This window comes from Cynocephalus volans, chromosome 2, assembly GCF_027409185.1.
Source record: "Cynocephalus volans isolate mCynVol1 chromosome 2, mCynVol1.pri, whole genome shotgun sequence".
Classification (NCBI taxonomy): domain Eukaryota; kingdom Metazoa; phylum Chordata; class Mammalia; order Dermoptera; family Cynocephalidae; genus Cynocephalus; species Cynocephalus volans.
This window is the reverse complement of record NC_084461.1, coordinates 95,159,663-95,175,646: the sequence shown is the minus strand read 5'-3', so window position 1 is coordinate 95,175,646 and position 15,984 is coordinate 95,159,663. Positions and strand designations below refer to the sequence as shown.

Here is a 15,984-nt window from a genome sequence, read left to right as displayed (position 1 = left end):
TACTAATTTTGTCTTTCTGCTTAGTTTTGATACACTCAGGAAACAATGCATATTATTTCTCAATATTCCTTCCTTGATCTCATTTTTTTCCCTAGCTCATTTTAAACATATAATTTGGATTTTTATACCTAAATAAATTGACTTATATTTTCCTATCTTTCTTATTTCCTGTTTGGTTTTATTCATTTATCCTTTCAATATTCATTGAGCATTTACAAGGTGCCAGGCACTTACCCAGGTTCATAAAATCACAAAACTAAATCTGGAAGCAATCTTGGAGGAAAAATAAATCAAAATTAATGTTTACCCTCAGGAATATAAAAATCTAAAGAAGCTTTATTTCTTGCTACTTGGTCTAGCCCAGAGAAAAGCTAACTTTGGTGTCTGCTTCTCCTTTCATCATCTGTACCCATTGGTTTTGCTCTTCACAACTAGAAAAATCTGATATCATCTGGATACCTAACTAGGCAGTCCTTCTTTCAGATCAATTACAAAGATAATAATCACAATGAAGGTTATATTAGTTCCCTAGGGCTGCTGTAAAAAAGTACCACAAATTGGGTGGCTTAAAACAATAGAAATTTATTTTCCCACAGTTCTGGAGGCTAGAAATTTGAAATCAAGGTGTTGGCAAGGCAACGCTCCCTCCAAATTTTCTCTAGGGGAGGATCCTTCCTCACCTGCTGTGGAATTCCTATGCTTGTGGCATCATAACTACAATCCCTGCCTCTGCCTTCACATGGCTCTTTCCTGTATGTCAGTCTCCCTTCTCTTTTTATAAGGCCACCAGTCATATTGGATTAGAGCTCACCCTGATGAACTTATATTAACTTGATCAAATCTATAAACCCTATTTCCAAATAAGGTCACATTCACAAGTACTGGGTATTACAACTTCGAGATATCTAGTGAGGGCAGGGGGGAGGGAACAATTCAGACCATAACAGATGTGATCATTAATTGCTGAGGCACCTTGATCTTTACACATTTCCAGTCAAATAAATACCTATTTATTCCAACCCTTTAATTTCTAATTTTAAACCTGCTCTTGGGCCATGCTAAAAGCATATTTCCCATTCCAGTGGTGACAACATTTGGTAACCTTGGGTAAAGAACATTGTCAAAGTCTTTTCTAAAACCTATGTAGATTATTGTATATGCCCTATTACCTTCACATAAAAGGACACTAAGAATAGTCAGTCAGGCATGATTTCCATTGAAAATGTTCCCTCTCCCCTAGGAGGTTATTTTATATAAATATATGATGGCTGTATTTGTTACTATGGATTCAAAGAGCTTATCCAATATTTGAAAAATATTTACTGAGCCTACTCTATGTAGCAAGCACTGTTCAAGGCAGAAGAAATATGAGGGTACTTCAAAAAGTTCATGGAAAAATAGATTTGAAAGACAATACAAATCTTTCCATGAACTTTTTGAAGACCGCCTGTAGTAGTAAACATAATAAAAGTGCCAGTTTTCCAGGAGCTACAGTTTGGGGAGCAAGCAGGGATTATAGGAGAAGAAAGTAGATAATAAAAAAATATATACATACATAAACAAATACCATAAGTAAATGAGTTACGAATATAACAATATACATATTAGTATTTAATGCATGGAAATGCTTAGAACTAATTTACCACACAGTAAATGCTAGGCAACAAAATAGTAGTAGTCAGAGTAGTAGTAGTAGTAAAGATATTAGAAGTTCTAAGTGAGAAAAGAAAAAGCGCAATGTGATAAATAAAGATGGCAGGGGGTGGGAGGACATACAAGGGCTCATTATAGCAAGAGTAGTCAGAGATATCTCTCAAAGAAGTGTCATTTGAGTTGAAATAATAAAAAGAAGGCATTTGGTCATATGAAGAACTGGGGGAAGATTATTAAAGAGAGAGTAGTTCAGGGACGAGAAGCAGCTTGGTGTGCTCAAAGAGCATTAAGAACAGAACAGCTAGAGTGTGGTGGATGAAGAGTGGTAGGAGATGATGCGGAAGGAAGGCGGAGACAAGATCATGTAGTTTAAGCTATGGGAGGGGTTAGACTTTTATTCCAGTTACATAGAAATACCACTGGAGGGTCATAAGCAGGACAAATATAAGATCTCATTAAAGCATTGAGATCTCTCTAATTATTGTATAGAAAATAAAATGTACGAAAGGCAAGGGGACAAGCAAGTAGACCAGCTGAAGTAGCTCAGACCACAATTTATAGTAGGTTTTACTAGGGTGATTACAGTGGAGATGCTGACAAGAGGTCAGATTTGGGATATATTTTGGAGATAATACCAGGAGAACTTGCTGATGGGATGGATGTGAGATTTGATAAAGAGTGAACGTAAGGGTGATTCCCAAGATTTTGGCTTAAGCAGTTGACTGAAGGTGATACCATTAACTATGAAGTAGAAGACTTGGAGTGGCAAATTTGAGGATTTTAACAAGTTAAATTTAAGATTATCAGTCCAACTACCTTACTGAATGAAATGATGAAATTCTAAACCAATCTTCATAAATTAACTTCACATTAATAGTGCCTTCTTCATGCAAATGAACTGTCATACCTTATGTATGACCAGATATAACAAAGAATTTAAATTAAGAATAACTAAAGTATTATTTCTACATATTCAAGAACTATGTTGCAGGGTGATAACTTTTGGTAGGCATGATAAAGTAGAAAAACTTTACATATATATTTAAAAACTGTATGCAATTATTTAATTTTATCTTTTAAAAAATAAGGTGATAAAATACCTCAATTTCAGAAATTGTTTTTTTCTGACTCTGAGCTCCACCTGCTGGAAATTTCTTACCCCTAGTTATTATACTAATAAAAAGAACTAAAATATGTTAAAGTGAAATGTAGTCTCCAACATAAAAATATTGAAAAACCACATTTAGGAGACACCAAGGTAACACTTTCTTTCTTTGGAGCTACCATATTTTGAGCTCTACTATATGCCAGGCACCGTGCTGAACATTTTTGCAAACATTATCTCATTTAATTTTCAAAACAATTCTTTGAGATTTCTATGACTTACCACTTTTCACAAATAAGAAATCTTTTCTCAGAGAGGTTATATGACTTTGCCTATGGTCATATATTAATAGCACAGAAGATGTGAACTAAGATCCCTCTGACTACAAGTCTGTTTGTTTAGCAACCAGGCAACACTGCTTGGGTAAAACATAAACTTCAGTGTCAGAAAATTTTGAGTTTGAATCTGCCACTCTGATTCTGTTCCTTAATCTCTTCAAGCTTGAATGTTCTTGTCTGAAAGGTAGGAATAACTCTTCTGCAGGACTGTTTGTTGGTAATAAATAAAATAATATGCTATATATCTAGCATACTGTCTAGCACACAGCAATTAGTAATTAAGGGTTAGTTCCTTTCTTTTAGTAATTTTCCTTAAATGACACATTAGAACAAGCTAATATATGAGGTTTTATACTGCCAAATGTCAATGAATCAAATTAAGTGTCTCTCAAAGAATGATCTTTTGGAAAATTTAAGATTTTGAATTGTAATAGATACTAAATAAATTTGTTTAGAAAAATCCTCCCTCCAAAATGGAACATGTTTCATGCAATAACTAAATTTTCAGCACTCTTTAAATACTTATCTTTAAAACCTATAGAAATGTTGATTACATGTAAGCCAACAATAATAAAAATTCATAATGTGAAATTAAGAATAACCAAGTAGAAATAGTGAGATATCAATAAGTCAAATACATCATGGAGATTGTAAGCAAAAGTTGAATTTTAACACTGAAATTTTCCCTTCAATCATCAGTAAGATTTTTTAATCCTAACAAGGGACAAGATTTGAATACTTTTATGGGGGTTACATTTCCACAAACATAAAAGTTATTTTTAATATATAAAGTATTTCCAATGTTTTTCGAAGAAAATATAGGTCTTCGAAAAAATTATTTTAAAGATCAGCTAATGAATTGATTAGTAAATCCTTCTAATCTTGCAGATCCACCCTCAAACAAGTACAAAACATTAGCAATTGGGAATACTTTCCAGAGAATACAATTATCCACTGCATATCCAAACTTAAGCTGAGAGAAGTGCTACTAAAAAAGAATGGTTAAAAACACATCAAGCCCATCCATTATTGTAAGTCTAGATTATATTCTTGGATAAAATCAATTTATGGACAGCCTCATTGTTAGGCCCACACAGAACTGATGATGTTGTCATGGCCTCTACTTCCACTGAGGGATTCTAGATTCTGCAAGAGATAGCCTTATGAATCTTTTTCTTGTGTTAGCTGTAGTGATATTGACAAAGGCAATGTCACCACAAAAGTCAGTGTTAAAGCGTCTAGTAAGAAATGCTATTAGAGCTAAATACAATGAAAAGATTTTCTTCACCCTGCAATGTGGCATGCTTTCTTTTATTTGTGTTATGTGACTTTATCTCCCTTTTCATTTTGGCCTTTGCGAAGCTTAGAGACAAAATAACAGCTTTAGGGTAGTAACTACATACATGCTATGGTCTATATCGTTTTTTTCCCAGTCTTTATATCCTGTTACAACCTATATTATCTTCCTTGGTTCTAATTTTACTTTATATTTATATTTTGTTGAGTTTCGTTGTCATTAGCTAACTCAAATACTCTAAGGAATAAGATACGAAATGAACGAGTAAATGAACACAAGCATGTAAAGTAGCACATATTTTTACAAAAAGGTAAAATTTACATATTACCAGAGCTATACCATCTCTTCTCCTAACATTTTAAAACAAAAGCTGGATTACCTAGAGTTGGTGACATCACACTCCCTGAAATCCTCAGATTCCTAGAAATGGTCACTGGGCTGCCTTTCTTAGAAATGATAAAGCTGAAGCTTACAGCATCAGCTCTTTCACATGTCCTGCTCTCAGTTGATAGACTCAGAAATATTAGAAGGTCACAGGATGACTCCCTGGTGCTCTTTGATTTTTAGTGTTCTAATCCCAAATCACATTGCATAGCTGCTCAGCAAGAAGTCAAAGCTGTCTCTGACTTTGAGAGACAGGAAAGAAGAAACATCCCCCCAAATCACCCAAGAAGCCTATAAGAAATGGCAGACAAAAATTAAATTAGGTTGTCAAATTCCTATACAGAACAAAAGAACAGTATTTTTCCACAGTATGGCTAGTCTATGCTTGTTTTACTCCCTCTAATACCCCAAATGTCTTAAGTATTTGCACTAATTACTCTATCACTTGATAAGGACAGCATATCTTTCAAAATAGAAACAGTTATGTTTTAATTCCCCAGCATAATTTTCCAAATTATAATGAGCAACCACTAAATTAAAATGGAACCTCTAAATTGTACGCTGTCATCAGGTGGTATAAAGTACATATGTATTAATTTCTATATAGCTAGTGAAAAGTCAGAATCAACATTTCTGTACAACATCTCTATATCATTACTTATTTCTTTGAAATAAAGAGAAACCTTATGTATTTTCATTATTACTAAGAGGCTAGCAAAGAACCTTTCTGATTAAACACACTTTTAATATACTAAGACAATTAAATAAATAAAAGATGACATAAAACACTAATTGTATCATACTAGAAAAATGCTATCTGACCAAAATGTAGAATCCCAAGTTCATTTAATTATTAGATGTAAAACAAGAAATAAATCCTTAACAATACGATCAAATATAATATGAAATTGATTGCAATTACAGAAAAGGTCTATATATAATTCTATTTTACACAAAGGGAAGACAAATACAAATCTCAGTAAAGAGCTTTCATGATGATTTGAATTTCATCTTATGTCATCCAACCATGAGTGAACATGATAGGTTTATCTAGCAATTTTCTTTTCTAATAGCACTGGGGCCTAATAAATGGAAAAGACTACAAATATAAGTAATAAAATTGGAAAAGACATACAACATCAAAAAGTATAGATATATGTAATAATTAACACTGCTAATATAAGGTGTATCTAAATATCTATGACATAATTAATAGCAAATTGAAATAACTATATGTATAATGCAAGTCTATACTGATACATGCCCCTTCCTACCCCCACAAATGCCACAATAAATTATGATATTTCAGGTTTCTCTTTAGTGGTCTAAACTATTAGAGTAAATGTCTACATTTTTCATTTCATTTTACCTTATTAAGTACTTCCCAATTGGGAATCAACAATGTAATTTGGTTTTAATAAAATAATTACAATAGAAACAAATTTTCTTAAAATATTATAAGTTGGCTGTTGATCTAAAACTTGAATCAAATATGATAACAAATTTTCCTAAGTATTTGAACCACAAACTGCATCCATATATTAGATTTTATTGAACTATAAAAGTAAAAGTTTTGACACCTTTAAGTTAGCTTGGTTCAACAAATACTTTTATTTTAAATTCAAAATACTTTGTATTTGAGAATGCCAAATCAGTGTCTTTTGCCTATAAATTCTTACCTTGTACAGTCCCAGTTTTAAAAAGAAACAAAGGAAAGTTCTCAAGTCAGTAGTCAGTAAAAATGGAAACCTAGACAGCAGAGGAGGAGAGAAGAGGGAGATGGGTCATATTACAGTGCCCAGAGTCAAGCAGGGGCTTGAGGGGGAAACTTGGTAAGAGAAGAGGGAAAAGCTTTTCTTATTTCACACACTCTTCTCCGCCATCTCCTTTTTTTAGTCCTTTTTTCTTACTCTTATCTGACTCATTTCTGTATTTTCTGCGTCTCTCATGTTCTTTACCTTTCATTTTGCTCAACTTTCTTTACTGATCTTCTTCATCTGTTTTTCTTGCTACCTTTCTTCTGTTGTATATTTTGTTTTCTCTACTGATTTTTCCTTAATGGCCTTACAGACAAAGGATTGCAGGGAAAGAAAGGAGTTCCCTCCAAAATCAAATTGTAGTTAGGACAGCCAAATTTATCCCCTAGCCAAAAAATAAAAATTGTGGAATATGAACATGGGGCTCCATAAAGATTGTGCCTAATTTTTAAAAGAATAAATATATAAATGAAGGAACAAGAGCCATTTAACTATCAGAGTTTCAGAAAGTGGCTGTTTAGAACAACTAAGATTCTGTTGATGCTTAAATTACCCGAACTTCTCAAAAAAACAACCAAAGTTTTTTCTTACCAACTGAATCCCGCTGGACTCTACCGGACCCCTTTTGCCTCTCCCAATCCTGCTCTTAGTCCTTTGCTCGCTGACTTCTGAAACCAGATCCCTACCATAATCTATATCTTTCTTCACTTCAACTACGGTCCAAGTTACATGCCTACCCCATATCCTCCTTGCTTTGCTAAGCCCATTTGCTTCCACCTGTAGCCTTTGCCATTCCTGGCTGTATCTACTGAAAAGAAGTTCTCCTTTCCAAAATTTCAAGATCTTTTCCTTAGCCTTCTCCTGTACTCACCTATTCTTTTTTTCATATACTTCTCCCAACCTAAATTATTTTTGAAAAGGGAAGAGCCAAGCTTACACAAAAATTAGAAATGGGCCAAATTCATCTTCGGCAACCTCTGAATTTCTCTTCCAACACCATATCCTTCACTAGGCTGTCTATCAGAATCAGGACTGCCATTCAAAGGATCTTTGCACATCCTTGCACTATCCACTATTCCCACTCTCATCAGTTCCCCAAACCCCTGATTTAAGGTACATATTAATGTCTGATGATGCTTAATATGCTACTTATCCAAAAGGCATTCGGAATTTCCATGGACCATGGAAGAAATATCATAATATGGGGAAGGGAGTGGCTGACAGAGAAAAGTAAAGTCTGAATGGTTTAAAAAGCCACCACCTCCTCCCAAGTAATTCAGAGAAGATAGTCATAAATGGCTCAACACAGACACACATGCAGAAACACACACACACACACACACACACACACACACACAGTTAGGCATGCATTCATTTTGGTACTACGCTTAAAAAACTTTTTTTTCTTGAAATGTTTAAGTACAAGATGCATATTGTAAAGTTCACAAATCAAAAGAGTGCAGTTTATGAATTTTCACAAATTGAAAAGGGCTCTGTAACCATAACACAGATCAAGAAATAAGTCATTATCCATACTCCAGAAGTCTCCTTTGTGCCCCCTTTTAGACACCCCCCCCACCCCACCAAGGGTAACTATAATTCTAACTTCTAATATCACAAATTGCTTTTGCCTCTTTATGAACTCCATATCAATGGAATCACAGAATATGTTCTCTCTGGTATGTTTCACTCCACATTATCTTTGTAAGATTCATACATACCACTGTACGCAGCCATAATCTGTTCACTCTCATTATTGCACAGTATTCCATTAGGTAAATGTTCCACAATTTATCTACTCTGCTCTTGTTTAACATTTGGATGGCTTCCAGCGTGGGTCATTACAAATGGTGCTTCTGTGAATATTCTTGCACATGTCTTTTTGTGTATGAATTTCTGTTGGGTAGATACCTAGGAGTGGATATACTGGGTCACAGAGAGCGCACATGTCCTTCTTTAGTAGACCTTGCCAAAAATTTTTTCCAAGGTGGTTGTTCTGGTTAAGATATTTTTGAGGACATAGTTCAAATTGGCTCTGCCTAAAAGACAGAGCACACTAAGTGTCTATTTTGCCTATGTATAAGTGATGGTCAAGGCTATCTCAACGCATCTTTTCCCTCCTAACACTGTTGTAAGGAGTTTATTACTTTACAAAACAAATTCTAGACTAATTTCCCTCTCTACATTAACTCAGCAAGTATTTTGTTTTGTTTGGTACTTATATACCAAGGAATACATAACAAAGGAGCCATGCATTTGACTAAAAACTGCAATCTAAACACTGATGGTTTCATTTTGCAACATCAGGCATGCCCAAGAAAAATTTATTGACCAACTATTCTTTGCCAGGTTCTGCGTTAAGCACTGAAAGCTTTATATAGAAAACAATTATAACAGATGAGGTATTTATAATAACAGCATAAATGAAGCCATTAGTGGGCATTTTCATTCTCAATACTGTCATCTACTGGCCTCTCCGACATTCCCCTTCATTTATAGAAGTCTTTGATAAGTGGCTTAAGATTTTTTTTTCCAGCTCAATCCTGACATTATCATGAATGATTCTTATACCTAAGGCCTCGAAGCTCCTTGGATGTCTTCATCTCCAACAATGCTCATACATGCTCAGCTTCAGCAATTCATTCCACCATTTGAAACGGAATTTACCAGTCAGAATTGCTTCACTTGTGAGATTTCAGACCATACCTGTTAGCTTCTTATAAACCTCTTACTAACTTACTCAAACTACACTTGTTCTCAAACTGAATTAACACAACCAGCCCATGAACTGCCCCTAAAATTTTCTCCTAGGTCTTCACCCTTGTATCTTTCTTTCATTTTTTGCTCTTTCTTTCATAGGGGCATGTCTGTGCTTATGACCAGCATCCATTCACATTGGTCAGGGGCCAAGAATATAAAGTCTTTTAGGCAGGTCATTTAAAGAAATTTGGTGTTTAGCCTAAAAGTCATAAGAAGCCATTGTAGCCATTCTGTGGGGGGTCAATATAACCAGATTTACTCTGATTTGAAATTTTAAAAGATTGCTTTAGCTAAAGTGGAGAACAGGTTAGAAGTAGGCCACTGTGAATGACAAAAGGCAAGTTAAACAGCTCATTTTTTCTAATTGTATTTCTTTTTGTTTGTTTGTTCTGGCCACTGACCAGTATAGGGATCCGATCCGAACACTTGGCCTTGGTCTTACAAGGCTGTACTCTAACCATAACTGTATTTCTTAATTGTTATTTTCATTACTAGTGTGGCTGAAAATTTGTTGAATATTTGTTAAATACTTTTTATTAAAAGTTATATTTGCTCTATTATAAATTTCTTATCCATAATATTTGTCCATTTTTAACTGGTACTTTTTCATAAACCAATTTGAATGATTTACTTATATATTTACAAATACTCATCCTCTGCTATATCTGCAATACATATTATTCCTAGTTTTTAACTCTGCATTTTAACTGTTTATTTTCCAGTATAGAAAAATGTTCACTTGTATTTCCTTCTAGTAGTTTTGTGGCTTTATTTTTTTATATTTGAGTATTTAATACATCTGAAATTTATGTAGGATGAGTTTAAGATCTAAATTGATACTTATACAACATACAGAATAATCTTGTTTGTTCCTTAAAATATTCTTTTATTAAACTCCGATATATACATGCATATATATATATAAGCTTCCTTAGGCTAAGTATCCTTTTCTGTTAATCTGAATATTCCTGTTTCCTTAACTATGCTGTTTTAAACAATGTAACCTTCCAGTTCTTTGAAGGTTATTTTTCTTGGTATTATTTTTTATTAAACAATAAAAAATTATTTTTATTAAACAAAAAAAAATTATTTTTCTTCTTCCATGTTATTTTTCTAACATCACTGGTATGATAGCATTAATTCAAGTTTCAAAAAGAAGGCACATAAAAGGATATGAATTTATTTTTATCCTTCTTATTGCCCCCTACAACATCTACCACATAGTTAAGCACACAGCAGTAGTGTAACTCATTCTTTCTAATTGAGTCATTTCTCCTTCCAAGGATCAAATAATTTTTTAAGCAACCCTGAAAACTTTTCAAGAAGACTGAGCCTCTACTGTTAAAGATTTCTAGATACATTCCAACAGAGAAAAATCTTTTCTTTTCTTAGTCTGAGATCTTATCCTTCATCTGGAATTTGCAAAGTAAACGATTGATTTTAAATATTAACAACTGATTCTTAATCTTTTAAATATTAACACTGAAAAATAATTTTCTGCAGAATAGTATGAGAAAAATTATTAGGATTTAAAATTCATTAGGCATCAAATGAAGCAATAAATCATAACATTCACATATTCTCTTTATGAACCCTTTCAATTAAATTAAAGAAATTAATGTGTCATAAAATAAATTCCAAAATTCAAAACAAAAGACTTTGGAGATAAAAATATATAAATCATTCTCTACATGCACTTTTAAACATACATCCACAATTAAGTCCAAAGACAATATCTTCAAACATAAATTTTAAGACAAATACTGCTCAGTTTAATAAAGAGATCTGTACTAAATTGTATAGGCTGTAATAACTTTATTTACGTTGAAGGAAATTAAATTATTTAAAATTTTTTAAAGAAATGTCTTGAACATGTTATGCAATGCATTATATGCAAGTAATTGCATACTGATTGATTTACCTCTTAAAGGGGACAAGAAAACAAAAACAAAACTATTGTATAGGAGAAAAGAAAGAATTGTAATCATTTATCAACTGAAAAATTTTAACAATTTTATTCCTAACAGTCACTATAGAAAATTAGCCATGTATCTAAATATCTTTTTTTTGTTTTTTAGGTAATTAAATTTCTCCTCAGTCTTTTCAATCTGCATTAACCTACATTATCATAATCCAAAATTCTTTTTTTAAAAAATTTTTAATTAACATATAATGGATGCCAGTTAATACTACCTCTACCCATGAGGTAAACAGTTAATACGAAAAATGTAAAAGAGTAAAATCTTATTAGTGTATAAATAACAAAATTATTCTCTATAAACTAAAATGTTTTCTTACATTTAACCTTTTTTGTGTGAACTTGCATAAGTCACTTCTCTGCTTATATTTTTTATCTTTATATTGAGTGGTTATCCTGTATTCACAATTTCCATGAAAATGGAGATCTAGGAGTCATCAATTAATGTTTAAATCATGACAGAAGAAAGAAAAGTTCACAGATGTATGAATACAAAAGAAAAGGGCTGAAGACTAAGGGCTGAAGAATAAAGTGTGATGAATACTAATGATCAATTTCATAAGAGCGCTTAATTCTATCTGATGTTTTGTTGTTAATCGTTTGTTTATTGCAATTTTCTGCCTGCTAAATGTAGATCTGTAAGTGCAGAGACTGTCCACTACTCCAGGATGTCTCCATCCACAGCACATAATAGAAACTCATAGAAGTTGGTTAATAGTGTTTTGTAAGAAGGCAGAGGAAGGAAGAAGAGAAACGAGGATAGAGACAGGTAGAAGAGACAGAATAGAGAAAAGAGAAATAGAGAAGAGAGGGAAAGAAAAGGAATGAAAGCCAAATGTGTACTAATTATGTCTGGGGCTCTATATTGTGCTTCTCCTTCACATTCATTCATATAGCCCTGTGAGGTGCATATTTTTAACTACATTATACAGATAAAGAAACTGAGCTTAAGAAAAGGAAAATCCACCTAAAGGCAATTAAACACAGGATGATTTGACTCCAATTCCCATGTTTTCCATCCTACCCTGTTGTTACAAAGGTCGCTTTTGAACAATACTGAGAGAAAGGGATCAAAGAGAATGCAGAAAACCAGGCTTCAACAGATAGAATTAAGAAAATAATGGTATCGCATAAAATGACAGCAAGGAGAATCATTAAAAGCAGACAATATGAGTATCAAAAGCTGTTAATTCAATTTTCCATAACTGCATATTTTTTAATGTTATTTTAGGAATGAACAAATAATCATAGAATATAATGGCACTTAGGAATTTTTCACTTCTATTCAAATTAAACTATAAAAGAAAACTGGCACTAAAACGACACAAGTGCTATTTTTGTAAAAATTGCTTCCTGCAAAATTTTAAACACAAACTTTAATAGTGTATGTGAAAGAAAAAAGTGAGCTTCTAGTAGTTAAACTAATTATACTAAAAATATTTTTTTAAAAATTAGCTAGTCAACTCTATTGTCATAGGTCAATTATAGAAGCAATGCATAAGTCTTAAGTTAATTACATGATACTTTGTTTAAAAAATATTTTCTACTCTATTATGGGTAAAGGACAACAATACTTCAAATGCAGAGAAGAGTAGATTCCAACATGCTTATCTATCATATAAAAATTAAGAGTTTGTTTTTTAAAAAGAAAGGGATTTATTGTTTAATAAAAAATAATACCAAGAATAAGAAACGAAGACTAGCAAAGAAATAAGCACACACATTAAATTATCACTTCTGAGATATTTAATCAAATAATCAAATATCAGCTATATAAAGGACAACCAGGTTTACTACGTGGCAGGCACTGCTCTATGTACTTTAAACATATAAACTTAACTATTCCTCACATCAAACCCAAGAGCAGGTGATACTGTAATCTCAATTACCACACTGGGAAATGAGAGCAGAAAAAGTCCCATAACTTGTCTAACACGGTATACTTATGAAGTGGTAGAGCAGGGATTCAAATCCAACAAGTCTGGCTCTGCAGCTGGGGCTCATCAGTCATTTTCTCTGTAACTACTGGAGAATCTGTCACCCTGTTAGAATACTACTGCCACAATTACTTATTTATAGAGAAATATTTGATAGAAACTAATTTTAACATTTAAACAATTTAAAAAATTGAGTAGTATCAATTTTAACCTGTATTTTAAATTCTTTACCTATTCATTCCCTCTGTAAACATTTCTGGTATATAGTTACTGCTAGACACCTAACTTATTTGAAATATTTTAACATCTGGATACATACAAGTCCAAATGCAGCCAACTTTCAGTTAATTGTTAAATCAATTACTTCTGCTCCACCTCCCCCACCAAATCCTAGAGCAGCATCTAAATATATTCTACTTGATCCATCCTTCCCACAAAACCCCCATGCATAATATTCACACAGTTAGTAATCATTAAGCACTTGCTGAATCCGAAATGACTGAATGAGTATATTTGAGTGATTAATTCTTTTTATTTGCATTAATCATAGTAGATATTTGATTCTTACCTAACATTATCTTCTCTCTCCTTTTATTATACCCTTTTAGGGCTAGCTCACCCTGGTCAGTTAGTTTATGGTAAGAAATTAAGAAACCCATAATTAAAACAAGGAATTTGAAATATATATATGCATGTACTTTAGAAAATCAAATGAAAAAGCTACTTTTCATTTTTTCATTTTGGCCTATATATCCACTGCATATGCATAAGAAGATGAGTACAGATAACAGTTCAAATATAGATTAAAAAACACTTTGAAAGCTTAATGGCTTGGGGTTTTTCTACCCCCATACTGAAGATACTGTGGCCTAATAAAATAGAATGTCTCTGGTATCACCCATTGGCTAGCCTTTGATGTAAAATGACTTCATTCATATGAACCAAAGAAAAATGACTATTTAAAGGAATCTTGACATGAATCATCTGTAAAATGATTATAATCATAATCACTTCCTATCTTCTCTGTTTTATAAATTAGAAATTTATAAATCAACTTTACATAAAGTATAACATACACCTATAAATATACTTTAGGTGCCAGATCCATAGGAGAATTTAATAATATTAATGGCCTAGTAAACCACTGAAAGTTCAGCATGCTAAAATTCATGCCACATGAAAGCTGGAAGCAAAAATTTATTAATCTACAAAACTGAAATATTAATGTTATAATTAATTTCTATAATTGACATCGTTCTCAGGTTCAGAAACTTAAACTATTTCAACAGTAAAATGTAAGCTTATATAAACTGCACAAAACTTAAAATGTGTCTTACCCATAAGCTCCATATATATATGTAATAGAATTATTACAAAGATTTTCAATGAAGCTGTCTTTATAACAACAAAAGACTGAAAATCATGTAAACATGTCAGTCTTTGCTCAGAACCCTCAATGGTTTCTAATTTCTCTAAGAGTTAAAATCAAAATCCTCACAAGGGTCTATATGACTGTATGATCTAAATGCCCGCTACTTCTCAGACCCCCATCTCCAATTACTCTCTCTCTCTGTTCTAGCCACACTGGGCTTCCTTGTAGTCCCTCCACCACCACCAGCAGATTGTCGACTCAGGGCATTTCATCTGCTCTTCCCACTACCTGGAATATTCTCACCCCAGACGTCTCATCATTTGCTCCCTTAGTTCTGTCAGATCTGTGCACAAATGCCACTTTATCAGTGATGCCTTCCTTAACCACTTCCTATATAAAAACACTTGCCAGCATTCCTTTTGCCCAATCTTCCTGTATTTTTTTCCCAAAGAACTTACCACCACCTGATATACTATATATTTAATTGTTTATTGACTGTCTCCTCTAATTAGAGTAAAAGGCATATGACAGAAAAATTATGTCTATTTTGTTCACTACTATACCCAGAACCTGAAATACCTGACACCTAACTGACAGTATGTATTTGTTTGTTGAATAAATTTATAAATGAAGTAACTGTATATACACTATTATAAAATTATAAGATACATCAAATTAAAAAGCAAGGACAGAACAATACTGTTGTATGTTTTACCATTTGTCTAAAAAGAGCAGGAAACATATAATTTACACTTATGCTTTTATTTACATACAATGTTTCTGGAAGATTGCATCTGAGGAAGGGAGCTGGGAAGACTAAGGAAGGGAACACACCCATGTACATGTGCACGTACTACCTATGCAAAAAAAATTTTAAGGTTTTGCCTTAATAAATAAGAAATACATGAGATAATTCTGCAGAAAAATCTACAATTCACATTGAAGAACTCAGTGAATATCTACTAATTAACTTACAAGTGAACTAAAGTACATAACTGGAAAAAGCTGAAACAGAATCTTATGTTTCCACAATATTTTCTAACATACAAATATATTTACATACATTTTCTCATTTTAGCATCACAGAAATCCTTAAGGCAAACAAAGTATATATTTATTTTCTCCTACAGAAAATGTCTTACCCATAAACTCCATATATACACATAATAGTATTATAAAGATTTTTGCTGAAACTGTCCTTATAAAAACAATTGAAAACCATGTCACTCATTTGCTCATAATCCTCAAGAAGAAACAAAACTCAACTCAGGTCCCCTGATTCTTAATCTCATACCTTTTCCAGTGTATTATTGTTTGGTGAGTAAGGCTTGGAATCCATATTTATATTAGGCACTTAAAGAAAAAAGTTTCCCTGAAGATAAAATAGATAAAACTTCAACGAT

The 15,984-nt window shown here is 32.7% G+C and overlaps 1 protein-coding gene across 4 annotated transcripts in view; it reads right to left on the bottom strand.

Annotated features, from left to right (window-relative positions):
- FER (FER tyrosine kinase) overlaps nucleotides 1-15,984 on the bottom strand; it is a 468,630-nt gene that overhangs the window by 301,543 nt on the left and 151,103 nt on the right. Inside the window, exon 10 of one of the 4 annotated variants that reach the window (XM_063085336.1) lies at nucleotides 6,452-6,526. The exons of the other annotated variants lie outside the window; for them this stretch is intronic. Coding sequence (XP_062941406.1) covers nucleotides 6,503-6,526 — 24 coding nt within the window. The 3' untranslated portion in view covers nucleotides 6,452-6,502. Of the gene's footprint in view, nucleotides 1-6,451; nucleotides 6,527-15,984 lie in introns of those variants that run through there. 4 annotated transcript variants of the gene reach the window in all.